The sequence below is a fragment of the Neovison vison genome, chromosome 6, assembly GCF_020171115.1.
Source record: "Neovison vison isolate M4711 chromosome 6, ASM_NN_V1, whole genome shotgun sequence".
Lineage (NCBI taxonomy): Eukaryota > Metazoa > Chordata > Mammalia > Carnivora > Mustelidae > Neogale > Neogale vison.
Window position 1 is genome coordinate 163,539,697 of NC_058096.1, and position 22,923 is coordinate 163,562,619.

At 39.9% G+C, this 22,923-nt stretch overlaps 1 protein-coding gene across 3 annotated transcripts in view; it reads left to right on the forward strand.

The window, feature by feature from the left end:
* TCAIM (T cell activation inhibitor, mitochondrial) overlaps positions 1–22,923 on the forward strand; it is a 58,063-nt gene that overhangs the window by 32,720 nt on the left and 2,420 nt on the right. For 2 of the 3 annotated variants that reach the window (XM_044252832.1, XM_044252833.1), the window contains exons 6-10: positions 9,500–9,622; positions 12,874–12,971; positions 13,716–13,807; positions 16,903–17,135; positions 18,116–18,247. In XM_044252832.1, the coding sequence (XP_044108767.1) occupies positions 9,500–9,622; positions 12,874–12,971; positions 13,716–13,807; positions 16,903–17,135; positions 18,116–18,247 (678 nt within the window). Of the gene's footprint in view, positions 1–9,499; positions 9,623–12,873; positions 12,972–13,715; positions 13,808–16,902; positions 17,136–18,115; positions 18,248–18,723; positions 18,825–22,923 lie in introns of all 3 variants that reach the window. The other variant, XR_006385085.1, reaches the window with a different exon arrangement.

Consider the following 22,923-nt stretch of genomic DNA (forward strand, 5'->3'; position numbering starts at 1 on the left):
TTTCTTGAGAAAGGCTTGTACCGCTATATATTTTCCTCTCAGGACTGCCTTTGTTGTGTCCCACAGATTTTGAGCCGTTGTATTTTCATTATCATTTGTTTCCATGATTTTTTTCAATTCTTCTTTAATTTCCCGGTTGACCCATTCATTCTTTAGAAGGATGCTGTTTAGTCTCCATGTATTTGGGTTCTTTCCAAACTTCCTCTTGTGGTTGAGTTTTAACTTCAGAGCATTGTGGTCTGAAAATACGCAGGGAATGATCCCAATCTTTTGATACCGGTTGAGTCCTGATTTAGGACCGAGGATGTGATCTATTCTGGAGAATGTTCCATGTGCACTAGAGAAGAAAGTGTATTCTGTTGCTTTGGGATTAAATGTTCTAAATATATCTGTGATGTCCATCTGGTCCAGTGTGTCGTTTAAGGCCTTTATTTCTTTGCTGATCTTTTGCTTGGATGATCTGTCCATTTCAGTGAGGGGAGTGTTAAAGTCCCCTACTATTATTGTATTATTGTTGATGTGTTTCTTTGATTTTGTTATTAATTGGTTTATATAGTTGGCTGCTCCCACGTTGGAGGCATAGATATTTAAAATTTTTAGATCTTCTTGTTGGACAGACCCTTTGAGGATGATATAGTGTCCTTCCTCATCTCTTATTATAGTCTTTGGCTTAAAATCTAATTGATCTGATATAAGGATTGCCACTCCTGCTTTCTTCTGATGTCCATTAGCATGGTAAGTTCTTTTCCACCCCCTCACTTTAAATCTGGAGGTGTCTTTGGGCTTAAAATGAGTTTCTTGGAGGCAACATATAGATGGGTTTTGTTTTTTTATCTATTCTGATACCCTTTGTCTTTTGATTGGGGCAATTAGGCCATTAACATTCAGGGTAACTATTGAGAGAGATGAATTTAGTGCCATTGTATTGCCTGTAAGGTGACTGTTACTGTATATTGTCTCTGTTCCTTACTGATCTACCACTTGTAGGCTCTCTCTTTGCTTAGAGGACCTCTTTCAATATTTCCTGTAGAGCTGGTTTGGTGTTTGCAAATTCTTTCAGTTTTTGTTTGTCCTGGAAGCTTTTAATCTCTCCTTCTATTTTCAATGATAACCTAGCTGGATATAGTATTCTTGGCTGCATGTTTTTCTTGTTTAGTGCTCTGAAAATATCATGCCAGCTCTTCCTGGCCTGCCAGGTCTCTGTGGATAAGTCAGCTGCCAATCTAATATTTTTACCATTGAATGTTACAGACTTCTTTTCCCGGGCTGCTTTCAGGATTTTCTCTTTGTCACTAAGACTTGTAAATTTTACTATTAGGTGACGGGGTGTGGGCCTATTCTTATTGATTTTGAGGGGCGTTCTCTGAACCTCCTGAATTTTGATGCTCGTTCCCTTTGCCATATTGGGGAAATTCTCCCCAATAATTCTCTCCAGTATACCTTCTGCTCCCCTCTCTCTTGATCTTCTTCTTCTGGCATCCCAATTATTCTAATGTTGATTCATCTTATGGTGTCACTTATCTCTCGAATTCTCCCCTCATGGTCCAGTAGCTGTTGTTCCTCTTTTGCTCAGCTTCTTTATTCTCTGTCATTTGGTCTTCTATATCGCTAATTCTTTCTTCTGTCTCATTTATCCTAGCAGTGAGAGCCTCCATTTTTGATTGCACCTCATTAATAGCTTTTTTGATTTCAACTTGGTTATATTTTAGTTCTTTTATTTCTCCAGATAGGGCTTTTATATCTCTGGAGAGGGTTTCTCTAATATCTTCCATGCCTTTTTCGAGCCCGGCTAGAACCTTGAGAATTGTCATTCTGAACTCTAGATCTGACATATTACCAATGTCTGTATTGATTAGGTCCCTAGCCTTCAGTACTGCCTCTTGTTCTTTTTTTTGTGGTGAATTTTTCCACCTTGTCATTTTGTTCAGATAAGAGTATATGAAGGAGCAAGTAAAATACTAAAAGGGTGGCAACAACCCCAGGAAAGTATGCTTTAACCAAATCAGAAGAGATCCCAAATCGTGAGGGGGGAGAAAGGGGATAAAAAGAGGTTCAAAAGAAAGAAAGAAAAAAGAAAAGAAAAGAATTTTAAAAAAGAAAATGAATAAAGAAAAATATAAAAAAGAAAAAATATATATATTAGATAAACTAGTTAAAAAACATTAAAAATGAAAAGGGTAAAAGTTAAAAAAAATTTAGCAGAAGAAGAGAAAAAAAAATGAAAAAGAAAAAAAATTAAATTAACTGCAAGACTAAACAAATCACAGGGAGAAAGCCATGAGTTCCGTGCTTTGCTTTCTCCTCCTCTGGAATTCTGCTGCTCTCCTTGGTACTGAAACTGCACTCCTTGGTAGATAAACTTGGTCTTGGCTGGATTTCTTGTTGATCTTCTGGGGGAGGGGCCTGGTCTAGTGATTCTCAAGTGTCTTTGCCCCAGGTGGAATTGTACCGCCCTTACCAGGGGCCGGGCTGAGTAATCCGCTGGGGTTTGCTTTCAGGAGCTTTTGTTCCCTGAGCGCTTTCCGTAGAGTTCCAGAGGGCGGGAATACAAATGGCGGCCTCCTGGTCTCTGGGATGGAGGAGCCGAGAGCCGGGGGCCCCATTCCTCAGTGCGCCCTCAGAGAACAGCGCCCAGTTACCCCCGTCTGCCTGACTTCCGGCCTCGCTCCGAGCTCACCGAGCCTGCGGCCGGTTCAAGGCAACACCGAGCTGCGAGCTTACTGTCAGCTCTGTCTCTGTAGCCGGCTTTCCCGTTCCAATATCTGCAAGCTCTGCAGCACTCAAACACCCCTGATCCTTCTGTGACCCTGCGGGACCTGAGGCCACGCTGACTCCGCGTGGGCTTCGCTCCGGTTTAGCCTCTGGAGCCATGTCCCTCAGCGGAACAGACTTTTTAAAAAGTCCTGATTTTGTGCTCCATTGCTCCACTGCTTGCTGGGAGCCGGCCCCTCCCCCCGGGGTCTATCTCCCTGTCGCTTTGGATTCACTTCTCCACCAGTCCTACCTTTCAGAAAGTGGTTGTTTTTCTGTTTCCAGAATTGCTGTTCTTCCTCTCTTCGATCGGCCGATGGATCTGCAGGTGTTTGCAATCCTCAGACAAACTATCTAGCTGATCTGCTAGCTGAAGTAGTCTCAGCCTGCTACTTCTCCGCCATCTTAACTCCGAAAACCGCAGTTCATGTTTTTATTTTGATTCTCGTATTGTTTAATTTCATCTTGTATATTTAGGTTTCAGAAGAGGAATCAGAAGGCGCACATAATTATAATGGTCACAAAGAACATAAAAATGATAATTCTTCAAATTTACATCAAACTGATCTTCACTAGATTTATAAATTGTATTCACCTGATCAAAAGTTATTCTTGAAAGCATGTTAAGCTTTCCTCTAGGATTTCTAATAATTTCTTCTAATATTTCAAGATACAATTTTTTAAAAATATTTTATTTATTTATTTGACAGACAGAGATCACAAATAGGCAGAGAGGCAGGCAGAGAGGGGGAAGCCGGCTCCCTGCTGAGCAGGGAACCCGATACGGGTCTGGATCCCAGGACCCCGAGATCATGACCTGATCCTGAGGTAGAGGCTTAACCCGCTGAGCCACCCAGGCGTTCCCAAGATACAGTATTTTAAAAAGATAATATAATAGCAGTGTTTTTTTTTAATAACAGTATTTTTTAGTGTAAACTGAAATCATCTCTTAATGTTGTGAAATAAAACCTAGAAATTGTGAAAATAAATCAGTCAGGATTTTTTTTTTAAGTAGAAGAATTACCACATTATAAAGCTCCGTTCAATCTGTTTTCATATTACATCTGGTAATTGCATTTTTTTTAAAGTGGTAGTTACATTTCAATCCATGTTTAGGACATGCTATGTATTTCTGAATTTCTTGGCAAGTTGTGCTTTATCTTACTTCAAAATCATTTTACTGTATAACCATATAAAATGGATAAAGTGAAATTTTTAATACCTCAAGAGTTTTTTTTCTATACTGTAATAGAAGTTTGCCAGTCTCAAAAAAATTGGGAAATTCCACTCCATGGACATGTAGGTTTTAATATGTCCATATTTTGGGTGTATTCTCTAATTTCTGAATAAAATGATAACAAAATGAATTTTAATTTGTGCTTGGAAGGAGCCAGTGGGATCCATTTCTGTCTAAACAAATAATCCCATATGAAATAACTTTTCCAAAGAAAAAAACATGTCATGGAAGTATAGAAAGGCCATTGAAATGCTACTCTATCATGCACTGAAATCCAGTAAATGTCAGACTTCCATTTTTTGCATTTGAATTTTGTTCAAGGAGTTATATTTCACTTTCAGTGTAGAAGTTCTAAATCAATCTTAGTGTTCACAAAATGCCACATTGTACAACTACAACCTTGGAACTATTTCTGTAGAACATTTGGGAATTTTAGTCATGATTTAACTGGTATCATGCATTTATTTATTCTTTCCTTTTCTGTAGGCTAAGTCAGTGTTTTTCACATTGCAAGTATGATGCAACTTAGTGATTTGGAATCAGCAAAGTGGTTTTGCTTTTGCTTTCATCTTTTTTTACATTTTTAAAAATAATATGTTTTCAGTAAGTTTAAGTAGTGTTTCTCAAAATACTTATTTTAGTTATGTAGAAACATATATGTGTGTGCATGTGTGTGCATACTGAGTCACCATTTAAAAGTTCTTACTGTGAAAAAAAATTTCTTTGTATGGATTGCCATCCAAGAAGTTTGAAAAGCTATTTGTGTAAATGCCTTACTTGTTCCACGCAGTTTGAGGCCTAGGAGTTTGAAATTTATGCCATCTTAATTTTATTTTGATTTAGATCATGGCTCTCCTTTTCATGCTCTTAAATCCATGAAGAACTGAACTTCTTGGGAGTTACTGAAATATTTATTTTAAGATTGTATTTATTTGAGAGAGAGTGAGTTAGAGAAAGAGAGACTGGGAACACAAGCAGGGGGAGCAGCAGGCAGAGGGAGAGGGAGATGGAATAGCAGACTCCCCGCTGAGCAGGGAGTCTTACCTGGGGCTTGATCCCTCATGACCTGAGCTGAAAGCAGACGCTTAACCAACTGAGACACCCAGGTGCCCCAGCATTATTGAAATATTTTTATGTAAAAAGAATCATGAACCTAGGAAGCAAACCAAATGTCTTCAATTTGCATCTAACTTTACACCTTGTACATGATATTCCTGTGTTCGTTTTTTTTAATTTTTTAAAAAATATTTTATTTATTTATTTGACAGAGGGAGAGAGAGAGAGAGAGAGAGAGATCATAAGCAGGCAGAGGGGTAGGCAGAGACGGAGAGGGAAGCAGGCTCCCCGCTGAGCAGAGAGCCCGATGCGGGGCTTGATCCCAGGATCCTGAGATCATGACCCAAGCCGAAGGCAGAGGCCAACCCACTGAGCCACCTCGGTGCCCCTGTATTCATTTCTATATACCACTTTGCTTTGGCTTCATTTCATTATCAGCTTTTTTTTTTTTTTTTCCCTTCTCTTTGCCTGCCTCTTATTAACAGTACATGTACTAGGATGCCTGGGCGGCTTGGTGGGGAGCCTGCTTCTTCATCTCCATCTGCTCCTTGTCCCAGTTCATGCTTACTCTCTCTGTCTCAAATAAATAAATAAAATCTTTTTAAAAATGCTCTAAAAAAATACATGTACTGTATTTATCACTGTAGGTATAATGAAATCATTTTTGAAACCAAAGCGAGGTCTAATAAATTAACCACCATGAAGTAACCACTTCATAGCCTAATATGGTTATAATCAAAAAGAGAATAGCAAGTATTGGGAAAGATGTGGGAAAAACAGATGTCTACATAAAAACTTGCTCATAGCAGCATTATTCATAATAGCCAAAAGTAGTGCCGCCGTAGCGCAGTAGGCAGCACGTCAGTCTCATGATAGCCAGAAGTGTCCATCAGCTGATGAATGGATTTCCAGAATCCCCTGTCTGTCCCGTGTCTGTGGTATGTTTATAGGATGAAGTAATATTTGGTCATAAATACAAATGAAGTACTATACATGCTACAGCATGGATTATTTTTTTTTTAACATTATTTTGTTTTTGTGTTTGTTTATTTATTTGACAGACAGAGATCACAAGTAGGCAGAGAGGCAGGCAAAGAGAGAGGAGGAAGCAGGCTCCCTGCTGAGCAGAGAGCCCAATGTGGGGCTCTGTCCCAGGACCCTGAGAACATGACCTGAGCCGAAGGTAGAGGCTTGACCCACTGAGCCACCCAGGTGCTCCACTTTGAGAACATTATGCTAAGAGAAAGAAGCAGCCACAGTGGACCACACATTGCATGAGTCCATCTACAATCAGAATTGGCAAATCTGTGAGACAGGAAGTAGATTAGTGGTTGCTAAGAGCTAGAGGGGAGTATTGAAGTAACTGCTCATGGGTACATGATTTCTTATTAGGGTGATGCAAGAGTCTTAAAATTGATTGTGCTGGTGATTGCACAACACTGAGAATATACTGACAATAGATGACTTGAGATATATATACATATATATATATATATATGTATATATATAACATTTCATTAAAGCTTTTCTTTTTATTTATTTTTAATTTAAATTCCAGTTACATACAGTGTAATATTAGTTTCAGGTGTAGAATTTGGTGATTCAACACTTCCTTACAACACCCAGTGCTCATCACAAGTGCACCCCTTAATTCCCATCACAAAGGACAAAAAGGGTTTAGATATTGACAATTTTACCTGGCTCACCCTAGTACTATCATTAGCAGAGCTGCCCTTGGAATCGTCCTCTGGAATGTTATGCTAATACAGTGTGGTTTTCAAGAAGTTCTTTCTTCCCTTGTTGGATTGTCTATGGTCCCAAGTGGTACTCTGATCAAAATATTATCTTGTACAAGAAAGCCAAGGTCATTAGTTTAGTTTCCAGAATCCTGTGAAAGGACCAAACAGCAAAGAAGATCAGTTGGGTCTCTGGACCCATTTGGAGGTCTTGTTTGGAAAAATGTCTGTTTGTGTCTTCTGCCCATGTTTTAACTGGATTATTTGTTTTTTAGGTGTTGAATTTGATTAGCTCTTTATGTATTTTGGATACTGACCCTTTATCAGATATGTCATTTGCAAATGTCTTCCATTCTGTAGGCTGCCTTTTAGCTTTACTGATTGTTTCCTTCACTGTGCAGAAACTTTTTATCTTGATGAAGTCCCAATAGTTCATTTTTGCTTTTGTTTCCCTTGCCTCAGAAGACTTATCTAGTAAGACTTTGCTATGGCCAATGTCAAAGAGATTGTTGTCTGTGTTCTCCTCTAGGACTTTAATGGTTTCCTGTCTCATATTTGGGTTTCTCCATTTTGAATTTATATTTGTTTAGGATATAAGAAGGTAGTCCAATTTTATTCTTGTGCATATTGCTGTCCGGTTTTCCCAGTACCATTTGTTTAAGAGACCGTCTCTTTCCCATTGCATAGTCAATCCTTCCTGCTTTACTCAAGATTAATTGACCATATAGTTGTAGGTCCATTTCTGGGGTTTCCATTATGTTCCATTGAGCGATGTCTATTTTTGTGCCAGTACCATACTGTTTTGATCACTACAGCTTTGTAATCTAACTTGAAGTCTGGGATTTTGATGTCTCCCACATTGTTCTTCTTTTTCCAGATGGCTTTGGATATTTGGGGTCTTTTGTGGTTCCATACAAATTGTAGGATTGTTTGTTCTAGTTCTATGAAAAACACTGTTGATATTTTGATAGGGATTGCATTAAATCTGTAGATTGCTTTGGGTTGTATAGGCATTTTAACAATATTTGTTCTTGTAATCCATGAGCATGGAATGTTTTTCCATTTCTTTGTGTCATCTTCCATTTCTTTCATCCATGTTTTTATAATTTTCAGAGTACAGGTCTTTCACCTCTTTGGTTAGGTTTATTTCTAGGTAACTTACGGTTTTGGGTGCATCAGTAAAACTTTAAAAAAACCATTACTACCCTTTTTAAAAATATATTATTGAGGGACGCCTGGGTGCCTCAGTTGGTTAAGCGTCTGCCTTCAGTTTGGGTCGTGATCCCAGGGTCCTGGGAGGGAGTCCCACATCAGGCTCCCTGCTCAGTGGGGAACTTGCTTCTCCCTCTCCCTCTGCCTGCTGCCCTCCTTGCTTGTGACCTCTCTCTCTTTCTCTGTCAAATAAAATATTTTCAGGGAGCCCGAGGTAGGACTCGATTCCAGGATTCTGGGCTCATGACTTGAGCTGAAGTCAGATGCGTAATTGACTGAGCCACCCAGATGCCCTTCATATATCCTAATTTCTTATCTCTGTATTGCTTAGTAGAAGTGTCTTTCTTTGCAGAACAATTTTATCTTCCTTACCTCCCAACACAACACAGTATCAAGCATTTCAAATAAATATTCGATAGATGCATAAGGATTTTATTGGTTTCAAGATTATCAACTTGATAATTTTTTAAAAGTCTATTCTGGGGGCGCCTGGGTGGCCTAGTGGGTTAAAGCCTCTGCCTTCGGCTCGGGTCATGATCCCAGGGTCCTGGGATCGAGCCCCACATTGGGCTCTCTGCTCCGCGGGGAGCCTGCTTCCTCCCCTCTCTCTCTCTGCCTGCCTCTCTGCCTACTTGTGATTTCTCTCTGTCAAATAAATAAAATCTTTAAAAAAAAAGATAAATAAAAGTCTATTCTGCCAACACCTGTTAAGTCATATCCTAGTTATGATGACTTCCATTGTATATATAAAAAATTAAATTTTAATAAAAAATAAATCTTAAACCTGTTCTTAGATTTCTAGAGATGGGATAAAGGTTTAAAAATTCAAGATACTCCAAAACCTCTCCCTTATGTGTATCACAGTTTTCAGTGGGCTGTGCTAGATCTTCACGCATATACATCTGTCGTTCACTCATATTCTCCCCAGGGAAGGTGGAATTACCACTTATACCAGAGCAAATGTGGAAATAATGTTATGGTACAACTAATAAGATGAAAAGTCAAACTGAAAAGACATATCTAATGGTGCTGGTGACACACTTAAAGGACAGTGAATATGTCCTAATGAAGGAACTTGAAAGATTACTTTGGGGGTTCTAGCTGGGTAGATTCCAATTTCTTCCTTTAGTTTAATCTTAATCATTAGTGCCCTGTGCTTTCCATGCTTACTCCTCCATATCTCTATCCAAGTCCCTCCAGTGGCCAGAACTTACCAGCCCAGTCTCTTTTTACCACAGAGTCTCCCAAAACACCTGTCCTTTCAGGTAGGTCTGTTTATTCCCCTGTTAACACCCAGCGGAAGTTAACTCTATTACTTCGGGCTCTATTCAACTCTCCCCACCTTGTGTTTTGCCTATAATTTGGTAGAGGTTTGATTGGAAACTTAGTTTAACGCTGGAGCCGCTTAACTGCAGTGCCTATGTCTTGTAGAACTAGAAATGTTTGCCTTAGCGTCAGTATGTAAAGTGTATCTCTCTCTCTCTCTCTCTCTTTTTTTTTCCTCTAGATCCTGGTTAGATAACAATGGGAAAAGTGCAGTTAAAAAACTGAAGAACAGTTTGCCCCTTAGGAAAGAGCTAGATCGTTTAAAGGATGATCTGTCCCATCAGCTGCAGCTCTCAGACATCAGGTAACAATGACAGAATTTAATGTAGAGACTAAAATAAGCATATATTATCTGCAGGTCACAAGCTTTCCAGCAGAAAATATTCCAGCAAATATTGGCATCTTTCACTGTAATTATTCTGATAACTATAAATAGCCTTCAGTTATCTTTTTCTGAAAGTAGTCAAATGTTCATATATGTAAGACAACTTCTATCAATCTCTTGTTTACAATTGTGAAATAAGGTTCAGATAATGACATTTTTAGCATAAGAGTTTAATTTTTTAATGTTTATAAGAAAAATATCCTTTTCTATATGCAGTAATATATAAAAAGTAATTATTCCTCCATCCTGTGAGATCAGTATTCAAGTTTAAAATGAGTGAGGGAGACAGAAAATATGGGTGTCGTATTCTTGGTTCTGTGTTTTATAGCATGACTTTTTAAAGACATTTTCACTAACCTGGAAATCAGTTATATAAAGGTAATAGACATTTATTATAAAAACAGATTTATGAACAGACACTTCTCCAATCAAGAAATACAAATGGCTATCAGACACATGAAAAAATGCTCATCATCATTAGCCCTCAGGGAGATTCAAATTAAAACCACATTGAGATATCACCTTACACCAGTTAGAATGGCCAAAATTAACAAGACGGGAAACAACATGTGTTGGAGAGGATGTGGAGAAAGGGGAACCCTCATCCACTGTTGGTGGGAATGCAAGTTGGTGCAGCCTCTTTGGAGAACAGTGTGGAGATTCCTCAAGAAATTAAAAATAGAGCTTCCCTATGACCCTGCAATTGCACTCCTGGGTATTTACCCCAAAGACACAGATGTAGTGAAAAGAAGGGCCATCTGTACCCCAATGTTTATAGCAGCAATGGCCACGGTCGCCAAACTATGGAAAGAACCAAGATGCCCTTCAACGGATGAATGGATAAGGAAGATGTGGTCCATATACACTATGGAGTATTATGCCTCCATCAGAAAGGACGAATACCCAACTTTTGTAGCAACATGGACAGGACTGGAAGAGATTATGCTGAGTGAAATAAGTCAAGCAGAGAGAGTCAATTATCATATGGTTTCACTTATTTGTGGAGCATAACAAATAGCATGGAGGACAAGGGGCATTAGAGAGGAGTAGGGAATTTGGGTAAATTGGAAGGGGAGGTAAACCATGAGAGACTATGGACTCTGAAAAACAGTCTGAGGGGTTTGAAGTGGCAGGGGGGTGGGAGGTTGGGGTACCAGGTGGTGGGTATTGTGGAGGGCACGGCTTGCATGGAGCACTGGATGTGGTGAAAAAAATAGTGAATAATGTTTTTCTGAAAATAAATAAATTGGGAAAAAAAAAAAAAAAAAACCAAACAGATTTAACAGCTATTTAACAGTAAGGAAGGTAAAAGGGGGCCCTAGTGTGATTCGGGCATGGGGGGAACCACCCGTTACAGGAACTGAGAAACTATTGCCCGGTTTTGTGCTTGAACATTTCTATTACTGTTTGTTGTAACCTGTTTTGTTTTTTTCAACCTTCACTATCAGGAATTTTTTTCTTTCTTTTGAACTAAATGACTATTTGGTTATCATAATAACACCTTTTTCTTGTGCCTATGGAGTACTGATAATACATGTTTTGTTCTTGTATATTCAAATCATAGTGGATTTTGGGGGCTTCTTTTAAATCATAGTTTTATAAGATAATTTGGATTTCAAGGGAATTGTGTAGACTTGGGGTGTGTGGGATGTTTGGATTTGTGCTGATGGTTGCTTTTTTATCATCACATCAGTATTTTTTGGCCCCACTTTGATTATGCAGATTCCTCGAATCCCAGTTTAGTAGCACAGACTTCTCTAACCAAAACCTAACAGCAGGGAGCCTGCTTCCTCCTCTCTCTCTGCCTGCCTCTCTGCCTACTTGTAATCTCTCTCTGTCAAATAAATAAATAAAAATCTTTAAAAAAAAAAATAAAAAACCTAACAACAAGATCCTTTTTAAAAGTTTGTAAAATAAATAAATTTATGTACACAAAAGTACCTTTTTCTAGTATAAATTCTAAATGAACTATCAAAGAGACTGGAATTAGGAAAGTTAAAGGTTTTTTTTAAGGATTTCTTAACATAAAAAGAAATAAGCATTATATTACAATATGGTGTAGAAATTTCTCAGCTTTGATTTTTGCCATGGTAAATGTCAGTAAATATGAAACATATAAACAAAAGCTCTTTGGGTTCCCCAGTTTTAGGAGTGCAAAAGCTTTCTGAGACCAAAACATCTGAGGATCATGGGTATGATGGCTTTCCACTATTGGAAAATCAGCCATGCCTCCAAAAGATAGAAACATTGTGACCAAGGATTGTTTCTAACTCTGAGCCACCTGTGTGAAAGACCAGTTATTAATAAGAACTGTATTTAATAGTTTTATCACAGTATTAATTCTTTGAAATTATATCTGTTTCATCTGTGGGTTAATTGAAAATCCACTTTACCAGCGATGACATTCATCAGAATTAGTGATAGGATGAAGGAGGAAGCTGTTTTTTGAGAGCTTGTTTTGGGTGTCTTACTCCTCCATATATGTTATCCCTTAGATCTATGCTGCCTGTGCTGGGGGAAGTGATCCCACTTTGTATGTATGAAATGGAAACATTAGGAAGCCTAGAACGGACTTATTCAAGGTCACACAGCCAGTAAATCACAGAATTAGAATTCAAAGAGGGATGTTCTGATGCTTCTAAATATCAGTGGTCTTTACATTTGTATTCCAGTGCCTCTGTGACACCATGTGGATGTGAGGTTCTGTTTCATCACTAAGATTCAGTGTTCATTTAGAAAATAAGTGGATTGCATGTCATTTTAAAAAATCACTAACTCTAGAATAAGATAAAAAGGATGTGATCTAGACCTAGAGTTCCTAATGAGAACTTAAATCAAAAACAAAATCGCCAGAACTGAATGACGTGGAGATGAGAAAGGTTTTCTTAAGTGTTCCCCATTTCATTCCTTTATTTTAAAATAACAACAGCATGGTGTATTTGCTTGTTTTAAATGTTTGGGTATTTGAACATAGTAGTAATATTTTTACTCTTTGGCAAACCATTCATTTTCCATTTGGTTGCTTCATAAAAAAAATAGCTAGTTGGAAAACTTAAGCCTACTTGAGAAACTCCTTGGTTTTCGCAGGAATCAGGCAGCTGGGGGTGAGAGCAGGCCTCCTCCCTCAAGGCTGCGTGGTGTTAATGCACCTGTGTGCTCTGTTGTACCAGGTGGCAGAGGAGCTGGGGCATTGCCCATCGCTGTAGCCAGCTGCATAGTTTAGGCCGCTTAGCACAGCAGAACTTGGAAACACTGAAAAATGCAAAAGGTAAACAATTTCCATTTTCTTTTAAAATATCACTCAGCTGCTATACACATCTGTAAATTGTGGAAGTAAACAAAGTATTAAAAGCCCTTATAGATGGGACTTTATCACAGCTGAATTTTAAAATCTGTTCCTTTGAATAAAACAATGACATGAAATCAGCCTTTAAGGGATACCAGGGTGGCTCAGTCTGTTAAGTGACTGGCTTGATTTCAGCTCAGGTCATGATCTCATGGTCTTGAGGTGAAGCCAGGTGGCAGACTCTGAGCTCAGCACAGAGTCTGCTTGGGATTCTCTTCCACCTCCTCTGCCCTTTCCTCCCACCCTCCCTCAGATGTGCATGCTCGTGCTTTCTTGCTTTCTCTCTTTCCTCCTCCTCTCTAAAATAAATCTTTAAAAAAATTTTTTTTTTTTAAATCAGCCTTGGGTACCTGGATGGTTAAGTCAGTTAAGTGTCTGCCTTCAGCTCAGATCATGATCCCGGGGTCCTGGGATCAAGTCCCGCATAGGGCTCCCTGATCAGCGGGGAACCTGCTTCTCCCTCTGCTTGCTGTTCCCCTGCTAGTGCTCTCTCTCTCTCTTTCAAATAAATAAATAAAGTCTTTAAAAAATAAAAAATTAGCCTTTAAGCTTCTGCTGAATTTCACCCTGAATTTGTATACTAAATTTAAATCATCATTTGCATAATGCTAAAAAAAAATGAAGCATCTCTGGACAGTGACCAAAGGGTTTGTGTTTTATTATCAGGATGTACAATAATATTTACAGACCGATCCGGAATGAGTGCAGTGGGCCATGTGATGCTAGGAACAATGGATGTCCATCATCACTGGACAAAAGTAAGGAAAAGTTCTAAAGCAAAAAATCTTGACTTGTCATAGACCTACCTTTGTTTTAAACTATGCTATTTTGCTAGTAAACTAAAAATCTCGAATCATAGTTTCAGCTGTTTTCAGAATAGATGTTTATTATCATGTAGTTAAAATACTTAGAGGCCTGATTTTTAAGTCAGTTTTTATTTGGAAATTTTATAGTCTTTCCTGAAGCATAGCCTAAAAGGCCTGCATCCTATTGTTTTGGTTTTAACAGATTTACAGTATTATAATTGACATACAGTAAACTACACATATTTAGTGTGTATACTTTGATGAGATTTAGCATATGTAAATGCCCATGAAGCCATTAACACAATCAAGATAGTGAACATATCCGTCACCCACAAAAGTATGCTCATGTCCCCTTGTAAACTCTCTCCTCCATCTGCCACCCTCTCCCCAAGCAACCAGTGGCCTGCTCTCTGTCACTATAAATCAGTTTATATTACTAGAGTTTCATATAAGTGGAATCACAAAGTATATACTTCTTTTTGGGGGGGTTCTGTTTTCTTTCATTTGATATAATTTCAGATTCATCCATGCTGTTGCATGTATCAAGAATTTATTCCTTTTTATTTCCATGTAGTATTCCATCATATAAATATACCATTTGTTTATCCATTTACCTATTAATGGACATTGAGTTATGTCAGTTTTGGCGATGGGAAATAAAGCTGTTAGAAACATTATGTCCAGATGCACATATATTTCCTTTTCTCCTAAAGTGGAATAGTCAGATCATAAGTAGGGTATTTTACCTTTTGAGAAATTGCTAATGCTTACAATGGTGGTTTTTTAAAATTTTAGCCATTCTAATAGATGTGTGGTGCTATCTCATTTGGATTTAATTTGCATTTCCATAATGACAGATGATGGAGAGTATCTTTTCATGGGCTTATTTGCTGTCCATATACTTTTGTGAACTGTCTGTTCAAATCAAATATTCAGTAGAAGATACTTGCAAACCATGTCTGACAATGACAAAGTCTGTGTACCGAGTGCATAAAAGAACACTCAAAACTCAATAATCAAAAAAACCAAACAATCCAAAAAACACAAAAGTCTTGAGCAGCTACATCACAAAAGACCTACAGATGACAAATTTTTTGAAAGGCTAAAATAAAAAATAATGACACCAAATTCTGGTAAGGGTGCAGAAGCACAGGATCACTCATCTGTCACTGGGGGGAATAGGTAGAATGGTACAAAGGCTCTGGAAAAGAAAATGACAGCACAGAACTAAACATGTTTAGCATGTGACCCAGCAGTTGCACCCTTAGGCGTTTGTACTAAAGAAGTGAAAAATTATGTCCACACAAAAACCTGCACATGAACGTGCATAATAGCCAACAACTAGAACAACTCCAATGTCCTTCAGGCTGTGAATGATTAAACTGTGGCACATTCATACAACAGAATATTACCCAACAGGAAGAAGGGATGAACTACTCATACCAGCAACAACCTGGATGGATCTCAAGGGCATTGTGCTGAGTGAAGAAAGTCAGTATCAAAAGATTACATACTGTGTGATTCCACTTTTATAACATCCTTAAAATAACAAAATGGTGGAAAAAAACAGATTAGTGGTTGCCAGGGGTTGGGGAGTAGGGGGCTCTCCCCCGTGGTCCGTGGGGGATCGCTGAGCGCACAGGATCCCTATGGTGGAACTGTTCTGTATCATGTGGTCATGGGATGTGAATCTACACATGGGATAAAACTGCATGTAGTTGAATATACACTTACATACACACAACTAAGTGTAAGTAGAACTGATGAAGTCTGAATCAGGCCAGTGGATTGTATCAATGTCAGTTTCCCGGTTATAATGTTATACTGTAGTTTTGTAACACTTTACTATTGGGGAAAGGGTAAAAGATGTACAAATCTACAGTTTTCTGAAAATGAACAGTTTTTTAAAGATAGTTACCATTTATACATAGATAAATCATTAAGAGAAAAGTGGAGTAAGTGGGTAGGGAAATGATTTTCAGAGTGTTAGAAGTCTATTATAAATAATTTGTAGAATTAGTATACTGCTTTTGCTTTTATTAGAGCAGAGGTTTTGATGTTTTTCCACGCCTGTGTAAGTTGTGCATCCCTGGCTGTCTAGGTAAAGTGTGAGTCCTCAGCACAGCACACCAAGGCCTTCCCACTTCAGTGGACCAGGCTCTGGTCTCTCTTCCCGGACACACTTCCATGTGCATCTACCTCCTGCGAAATCCAGTCTTTTCAGACGGTCACATTAGACTTCCTTAGAAACCTTTACTTGTGTGTCTTCTCTGTATCCACTCATGCTAACGTGGCACTTAGTACAAAGAATCCTGATTCTTGTTTTGTTTTCTTGCACCCTGACTGAGAAGCAGGGCCGAGCGCCTATAATCTATACTTATGCTTAATTTCATGCTTACATATATGGTAGGTGCTCAGTGATGTTTATTGCATGGAATTTGGGTTTTGTTGAATTAAAGTAAATTCTGAAGAAGTACACTTGGCATTGAAATCCATGTACTTGGGTGGCTCAGTGGGTTAAAGCCTCTGCCTTCAGCTCAGGTCATGATCCCAGGGTCCTGAGATCGAGCCCCACATCGGGCTCTCTGCTCAGCAGGGAGTCTGCTTCCCTTCCTCTTTCTCTCTGCCTGCCTCTCTGCCTACTGGTGATCTCTGTCAAATAAATAAAATCTTAAAAAAAAAAAAAGAAATCCATGTACTTTATTTCTCAAACCCTTCTCTATTAGACCATGTAATCATTCTAAACTAATATGAGATTTAAATAACAGTACTTAGGACTTATTTTCATTTGGAACTATTTCTTTCTTTCTGTAGTCTCTTCAGTCCTATCCAAAAATCCCTAAGATTATAGTGGGTTTTTTTGAACATTAATGTTTCCAGCATTACACTAAGTCTTTTTCTGTCACTTATTAGAGCTTTCCTTCTAGGAAAACAGTTTTTCTTGTTAAAATTTCTCAATCCCATTTATTGGAATCCTAAAATTGAGCTATTACAATAACATAAAACTAAATATTTCTTTCACTTTTTTTTTTTCTTAAATTGTGTAGCTTTTTGAAAGGTTACCAAGTTATTTTGACCTGCAGAGGAGGCTGATGCTTTTAGAAGACCAAATAAGCTACCTTCTCGGAGGCATACAAGTGGTTTATATTGAGGAATTGCAACCAGTATTGACGCTTGAAGAATATTACTCTCTTCTTGATGTGTTCTATAATAGACTGTTGAAAAACAGAATACCCTTTCACCCTCGAAGTCTGCGTGGTTTACAGATGATCCTTAACAGGTAAATATCTAAAACAAGAATGACTTTTGTTCTTTTACTTACATGTGTTGTGTGTGTAAGTAGATTAAATTGTTTTGTGTTTTTCTTAGGAACTAAAGAATGTCACTCTCATTAGCAACACTCTTTTTTACACATTAAAAAAGCCAGCGTGGATGGAACTAGAGGGTATCATGCTTAGCGAAATAAGTCAAGCGGAGAAAGACAACTATCATATGATCTCCCTGATAGGAGGAAGTGGTGATGCAACATGGAGGGTTAAGGGGGTAGGAGAAGAATAAATGAAACAAGATGGGATTGGGAGGGAGACAAACCATAAGTGACTCTTAATCTCACAAAACAAACTGAGGGTTGCTGGGGGGAGGGGGGTTGGGAGAAGGGGGGTGGGGTTATGGACCTTGGGGAGGGTATGTGCTATGGTGAGTGCTGTGAAGTGTGTAAACCTGGCGATTCACATACCTGTATCCTGGGGGTTAAAATATATTATATGTTTATAAAAAAATAAATAATTTTAAAAAAATTTTAAAAAAGCCAACTTGGAGAGGATGAAGGATTGACTCTGCAAACAGTCTTGAAATACATTGCCACTTACAGGGCAAAGTCAGTCCTATGAAAAACTGTCTAGGATTAAACTAATATTGCAACAGTAACCCACATTTTTGTGCACATACAATTTTCACAACCTGTGCTTGGTGCTAGATACACACCTCCCCTCACACCTGAGAGTGAAGTGGGCTACAGCCTCTGTCTCACAGATGAGGGTGGCCACGGGGTGAGGAGGAATGTGGTCATCCCGAGGGTGTGTGTCTTTGAGGAGCAGCAAAACTTAAAGCCTAATTTTGCTATATACTTTAAAAGTAAAGTAGATTTTCTTGATGAATTCCTTCATCACTCATCAGACTACTAAAATATTTTCTTTGGGGGTGGAGTGGGAAACAAGGAAGGGATGAGTGATTCTTCCTCTCACGTGTGTTTTGTTCCAGTGATAGATATGCTCCAAGTTTGCATGAACTCGGGCACTTTAACATCCCAAGCCTCTGTGACCCAGCAAACCTCCAGTGGTTTATCCTTACCAAAGCCCAGCAGGCGAGAGACAACATGAAAAGAAAAGAAGAGTAAGTGCCATGAGCCCTTTGTAATGTCCTGCCTGTCAGTCAGTCTGTCAAAATTCAGGTATTCAGAATTCATAAAGGTGGGACATAAGAACTGCATGAAACTTAGGAAGTAGACTGATTTGTGCATATTCCACATTTATTTATCCCCTACCTTGGTCTGCGAGGAATTGCATGTGGTGTTTCTGATTATGACAGCCTCAATGACATTACACCATGTGCCTCCATTTGAGAAACAAGGCTTGTTAGTATAAAAATCAACTCGGGCAGAACAAACGGTAAGAATATCAGAAAGAAATTCTCCAGATGGAAAAAGGTAGCAACAAGGAAAAATTCAGTTACTGCTTAAGTAACAGGAATCTTGATGGTTTAAAACTTTGAAAACTATGGATTTTAAGTAAATGAGAAGAAGTTTTAAAGTAAAAATTTATTTCAGTTCATAAGCAGTTCTGTCTCTGTTGTTGTTTGTATCTTTGAAGGACTCGTAGCTGACAGTTTCCTGATTTGTGGGCATTGGATACTGCTTGATAATGTTTTATGTATCTCCTATGAAGAAAGGAGGATATTACATTCAAAAGAGGTTTTTCTTTTTTTTTTTTTAAATACATGGGTTTAGCATTTTATTTATTTGACAGAGAGAGATCACAAGTAGGCAGAGAGGTAGGCAGAGAGAGAGGAGGAAGCAGGCTCCCTGCTGAGCAGAGAGCCCGATGTGGGACTCGATCCCAGCACCCCGAGATCATGACCTGAGCCGAGCCCAACCCACTGAGCCACCCAGGCGCCCTCAAAAGAGATTTTTCTAAGGACATTGGCAAAGGAGGTTTGGATACTGAGAATTTACTCACTCGTTCTTTCATTTAGCAGTCTTTTGCCATGACTGTTGTGTGCCCACGACTGACAGGTGCCACCAAGAGAATGATGGGCCCAGGTCCTTGCCCTCCTGGACTGTGTTTCTGGTAGGAGGTGTGGGTTCTGCATGCATCTGCGGTAGCTGGACAAGAGGGGCCAAGTGAGAAGCACCAAGGCTAGTGCTCCCAGAAGGCCACAGGGAACGCAGTGGCCCAGAGAACATGGTTGCACAAGTCCAGGGAGGAGGGTAAGAAGGACAGAGACCAGAACCTGGAAGGTAGAGGATCTGAGGTAACCGTTCAACAGTGTGCTGGGGAGCCCCTGGTTCCGCATTTCTTCTGTCTTGCTCCCCATTAACCCCTCCATCACCACCAGCTGCTCATCTGAAAGAAAGGGTGGTGGTGGAGGAGAGCCATAGAAGACAAGAGATAACAGGATTGTTTTGTGTATAAAATAAGTGAAGGAGCTACATCTCTTCGTTTTGTTTGTGGACTTGGTGACAGCTCTGTTGGCCAGCTCCAGTGGCACGGATGTCCCATTTCTTGACTGGTTAGTAAGCCTTCATGTTGTGACGTGATTTCTCACCATTGTAAGTCAGCTTTAACCCTTGGAAGCAGCTCTGGCCCATCTGTCACTGGGAGGGATGATGGTTTCAGTGGCTACACTATAGTTGCTGCTTCTGGTTTTTCCATGGTGATGGAAAATGGAAAATTTTCCATTTTGTAGCTTTGGTGTACTGCTACTAGATTTTGAGGAAGTAAAAAAAAAAGAAATGCAGTTCACATAGGTTATTTTTTGAAAGTTCCATCCTACCTGTGAGGTCAACACAGTGACTCATCAGAGCAGCCAGAGTGAGTTGCCCTGTGAGAAGTCGGGTCGGGGTCTGTCACTCCACTGAACTGGTCTGCAGGCTAGGGTCCCTTTGACTTTCCCCTCACTCATTTTGTTCCTCCTGGTTTGCCTTTCACCTCCCTCAGGTCTCAGCCCATGTTCACCTTCTCCTTCTCACTGAGGTCTTCCCTGAACATCAGCAGGAAACAGTGCCCCCCCCCCCGACTGTGGCACCCCTCCACCACCCCTGGTCTGCCTATTTCCCTCGTACTCCACACCACTAGTCTCTAAAAGCTGTTTCCCTCATTTATTTGCCCTCCCATCACCAGACAGAATGTAAGCATCATGAGAGCAGAGACTTTTTTTGTCTTTTTTGTTCCCTCTCATCCCAAGATCAGTGCCTGGCACACAGGTGGCCTTCAGGAAGCATCCATTGGCTGAATCCATTAACTGGCATGTTTCCTGAGCATCTTTCTGGCTCGGGAGCCCTCATCCCTGCATTCCCCATGGAGAGGAAGCCACTTTGTCACTGGTCCTAATATACCTTTCCTCTTACTCATACTCTTACCTTCCGCCCTCCTTATACCTCTGACTCTAGGCCCAGAGTTTTCCCTCCACTTTGCCTTGTCCTTCCCTTCATTCTCCCATCCACCCTATTAAGGTTGCCTTCCTTGTAATCATTAAGGGGTGTTTAAGACTATGGTCTGTCCGTAGATGAAGTTTGTTCTTAGACTGTGGTTCAGTTCTTAGATTGCGGAAACCCAATTCATGAAAGAGATAAAAGCTTGCAGGTGTTCTATCCAAAGAGGAAGGGAACTAGAAGCTGCTCATACCCATGGGAGTCCTCTGAGTACCTCTGCAGGACCCTCCGCTTGATGGACAGTTTAAAACCAGTATTCTAAGCTAATATCTGGGTCCCAAGTAGATCCTACATGGCCTTCTCAAGACTGCATGATTTGTAGCTCCCACCTCTGAACATGTCCAGGCTACCGAGGGAATATGTGCATTGTAGAATACCCACCCTCCTTTGGAGGCTGGTAATGACCCATGTACAGCTCTTCCATAGGGCAGGCATAACCTAGCTTTTCTTACACGAACTGCCCTCACTCATTGCTTTTGTGGTAACTCACTCGTTTCCTCCTACCCCCTATATCACATACTATAAATTTTATTATCACTTAGACAAACTGGAAACAGTAGAAATGTACAATAATAGAAGAATGTTTAAATAATTCTGATACTGACCTAGAGTAGGAGGAAACCATTTAAAACAGTGTTCATTTACTCCCCTAATATTTACCATGGACTTTGGTGCCTAGCCAGCCCTACGTAGTCACCAGGGCCAGACAATGGGAACAGATACCCTTGTGGAACTAAGTGTCAGAGGCAGAAGGAGCTTTATATGGGGGAAAAAAAAGATATCATTTTGTCAGGGGAAAGGAGGGTCATTTCCCCCTAGGAAATGTCTGGCCCATTTCTTAGTATTAGAAGGAAAGGAAGAGAACTTGCCACCAGCCACACGCACCGTCTCATGGTGCTTCTCTTGTTTGTACTGTGCCTCCCTTTTTCCTCTATATCATTGTTGTTGTTGAGGTATGAATATTGTAAAGCAAAGAAATGATAAGGAAAGACAAAAAATAATTTAAATCTCTCTGCTTCAGACTCCAGAGACACCCCGGAAGAGAAAGGCTGTTCCCCACCATCTCCTTATTGGAGGGGCCAGCCCCAGAGAGAGCCCCAGTGAAGGCTGCCCTCTCTGGGCTTGATTCTCCTCCAAGATTGCACCCCAGAAGGACTGAGGGCCCTTGTGGTTGTTAAGGTTGTGGCCTAGGGGTTGGGGCAACCTAGGAATGAGGCCAGAGGCTTCTCTGAGAAGGAAAGGGAATGCATGTTCTGCCCAGAGATGTGTATAAAGATGTGTCATTGGAGAACTAAACTGTAACTTGACCAGATGCCAGGTTCTCTATTTCTAAGTCAGATTGTTAGTATCTCTTTTTTTTTTTTTGAGCCAGTGAGAAAAGCCCTTTACAAAAAAAGTTTGTCAATCTCTGCTATTGATGGTACCTATGGTTCTTCCTGTCTAGAAAGATTAGGTACAGGTTCAACTTGAACATTCTGAGAACCCCCTCAGCCCTAACTGCTGTTCAACTTCTTGAATCTCTAAGCAGCATTGTCTAGAAGAAGTCATCTTACAGGAAAAAAACTACCACCCCCTGAGAAAGTGTTCTGGGTGTTGTTGAAGGGAGTGAGTCAGTAATTACAGACCCCTGCTACTCATTGCCACTGACCACAATGACCATTTCTGTTTTCATATATTTTCCTAGCTTTTGGATATTTCATGGTACTTTTTTCCTTTATGCAAAGATTAAGAGTGGGTAAATAGAGGTTACTTGGGTATTTTTAACCAGTGCAGGACTTAAACTTCTTTAGGAACCCTTGGCTGTGGCACTTTTGGTTTACTCACCTTACTGTGTGGTGAGTACTCTTCCCAAGAGATGTACATGCTTGTCTGCACACCCCTCAAGGGTGTAACAAGGCGGAGGCCTCTTTCACACATCCCAAGATTTGGAGGGTTGAATCTGTTAATCAACGTATACCCATAAACATTGGCCACCTGTGGGAGAATGTATTTAAGACACTGAGTTCTACCCTGAGTTGTCTGCTTTGTAGGCCTTCACTCAAGCCCTTGATGGAAAGAGAGGCATTGTAGCCCATAGGCCAAGGGGAGGGAACAGAAAGGGAGCTGATGGGCATAGAAGAGAGTGGAGGGAAGGTGCCTCTTCCCCAGGTGCCTGGTCTTATTGTGAGCCTGGTGGGTGTTTGGGAGTCTCTAGAAGTCATGACTACCCTAGGGTCAGACTGTACACCTACAGTCTAAAACTAGGGATTTTACACTCAGCTTTCTGTTTTTACTAACAGCTGCTGAGTGAGGCAGGATAAGAACTTTTAAAATTATGTCTTAATTATTTTTACCCATTACTGCTAAAAGATTTAACAAA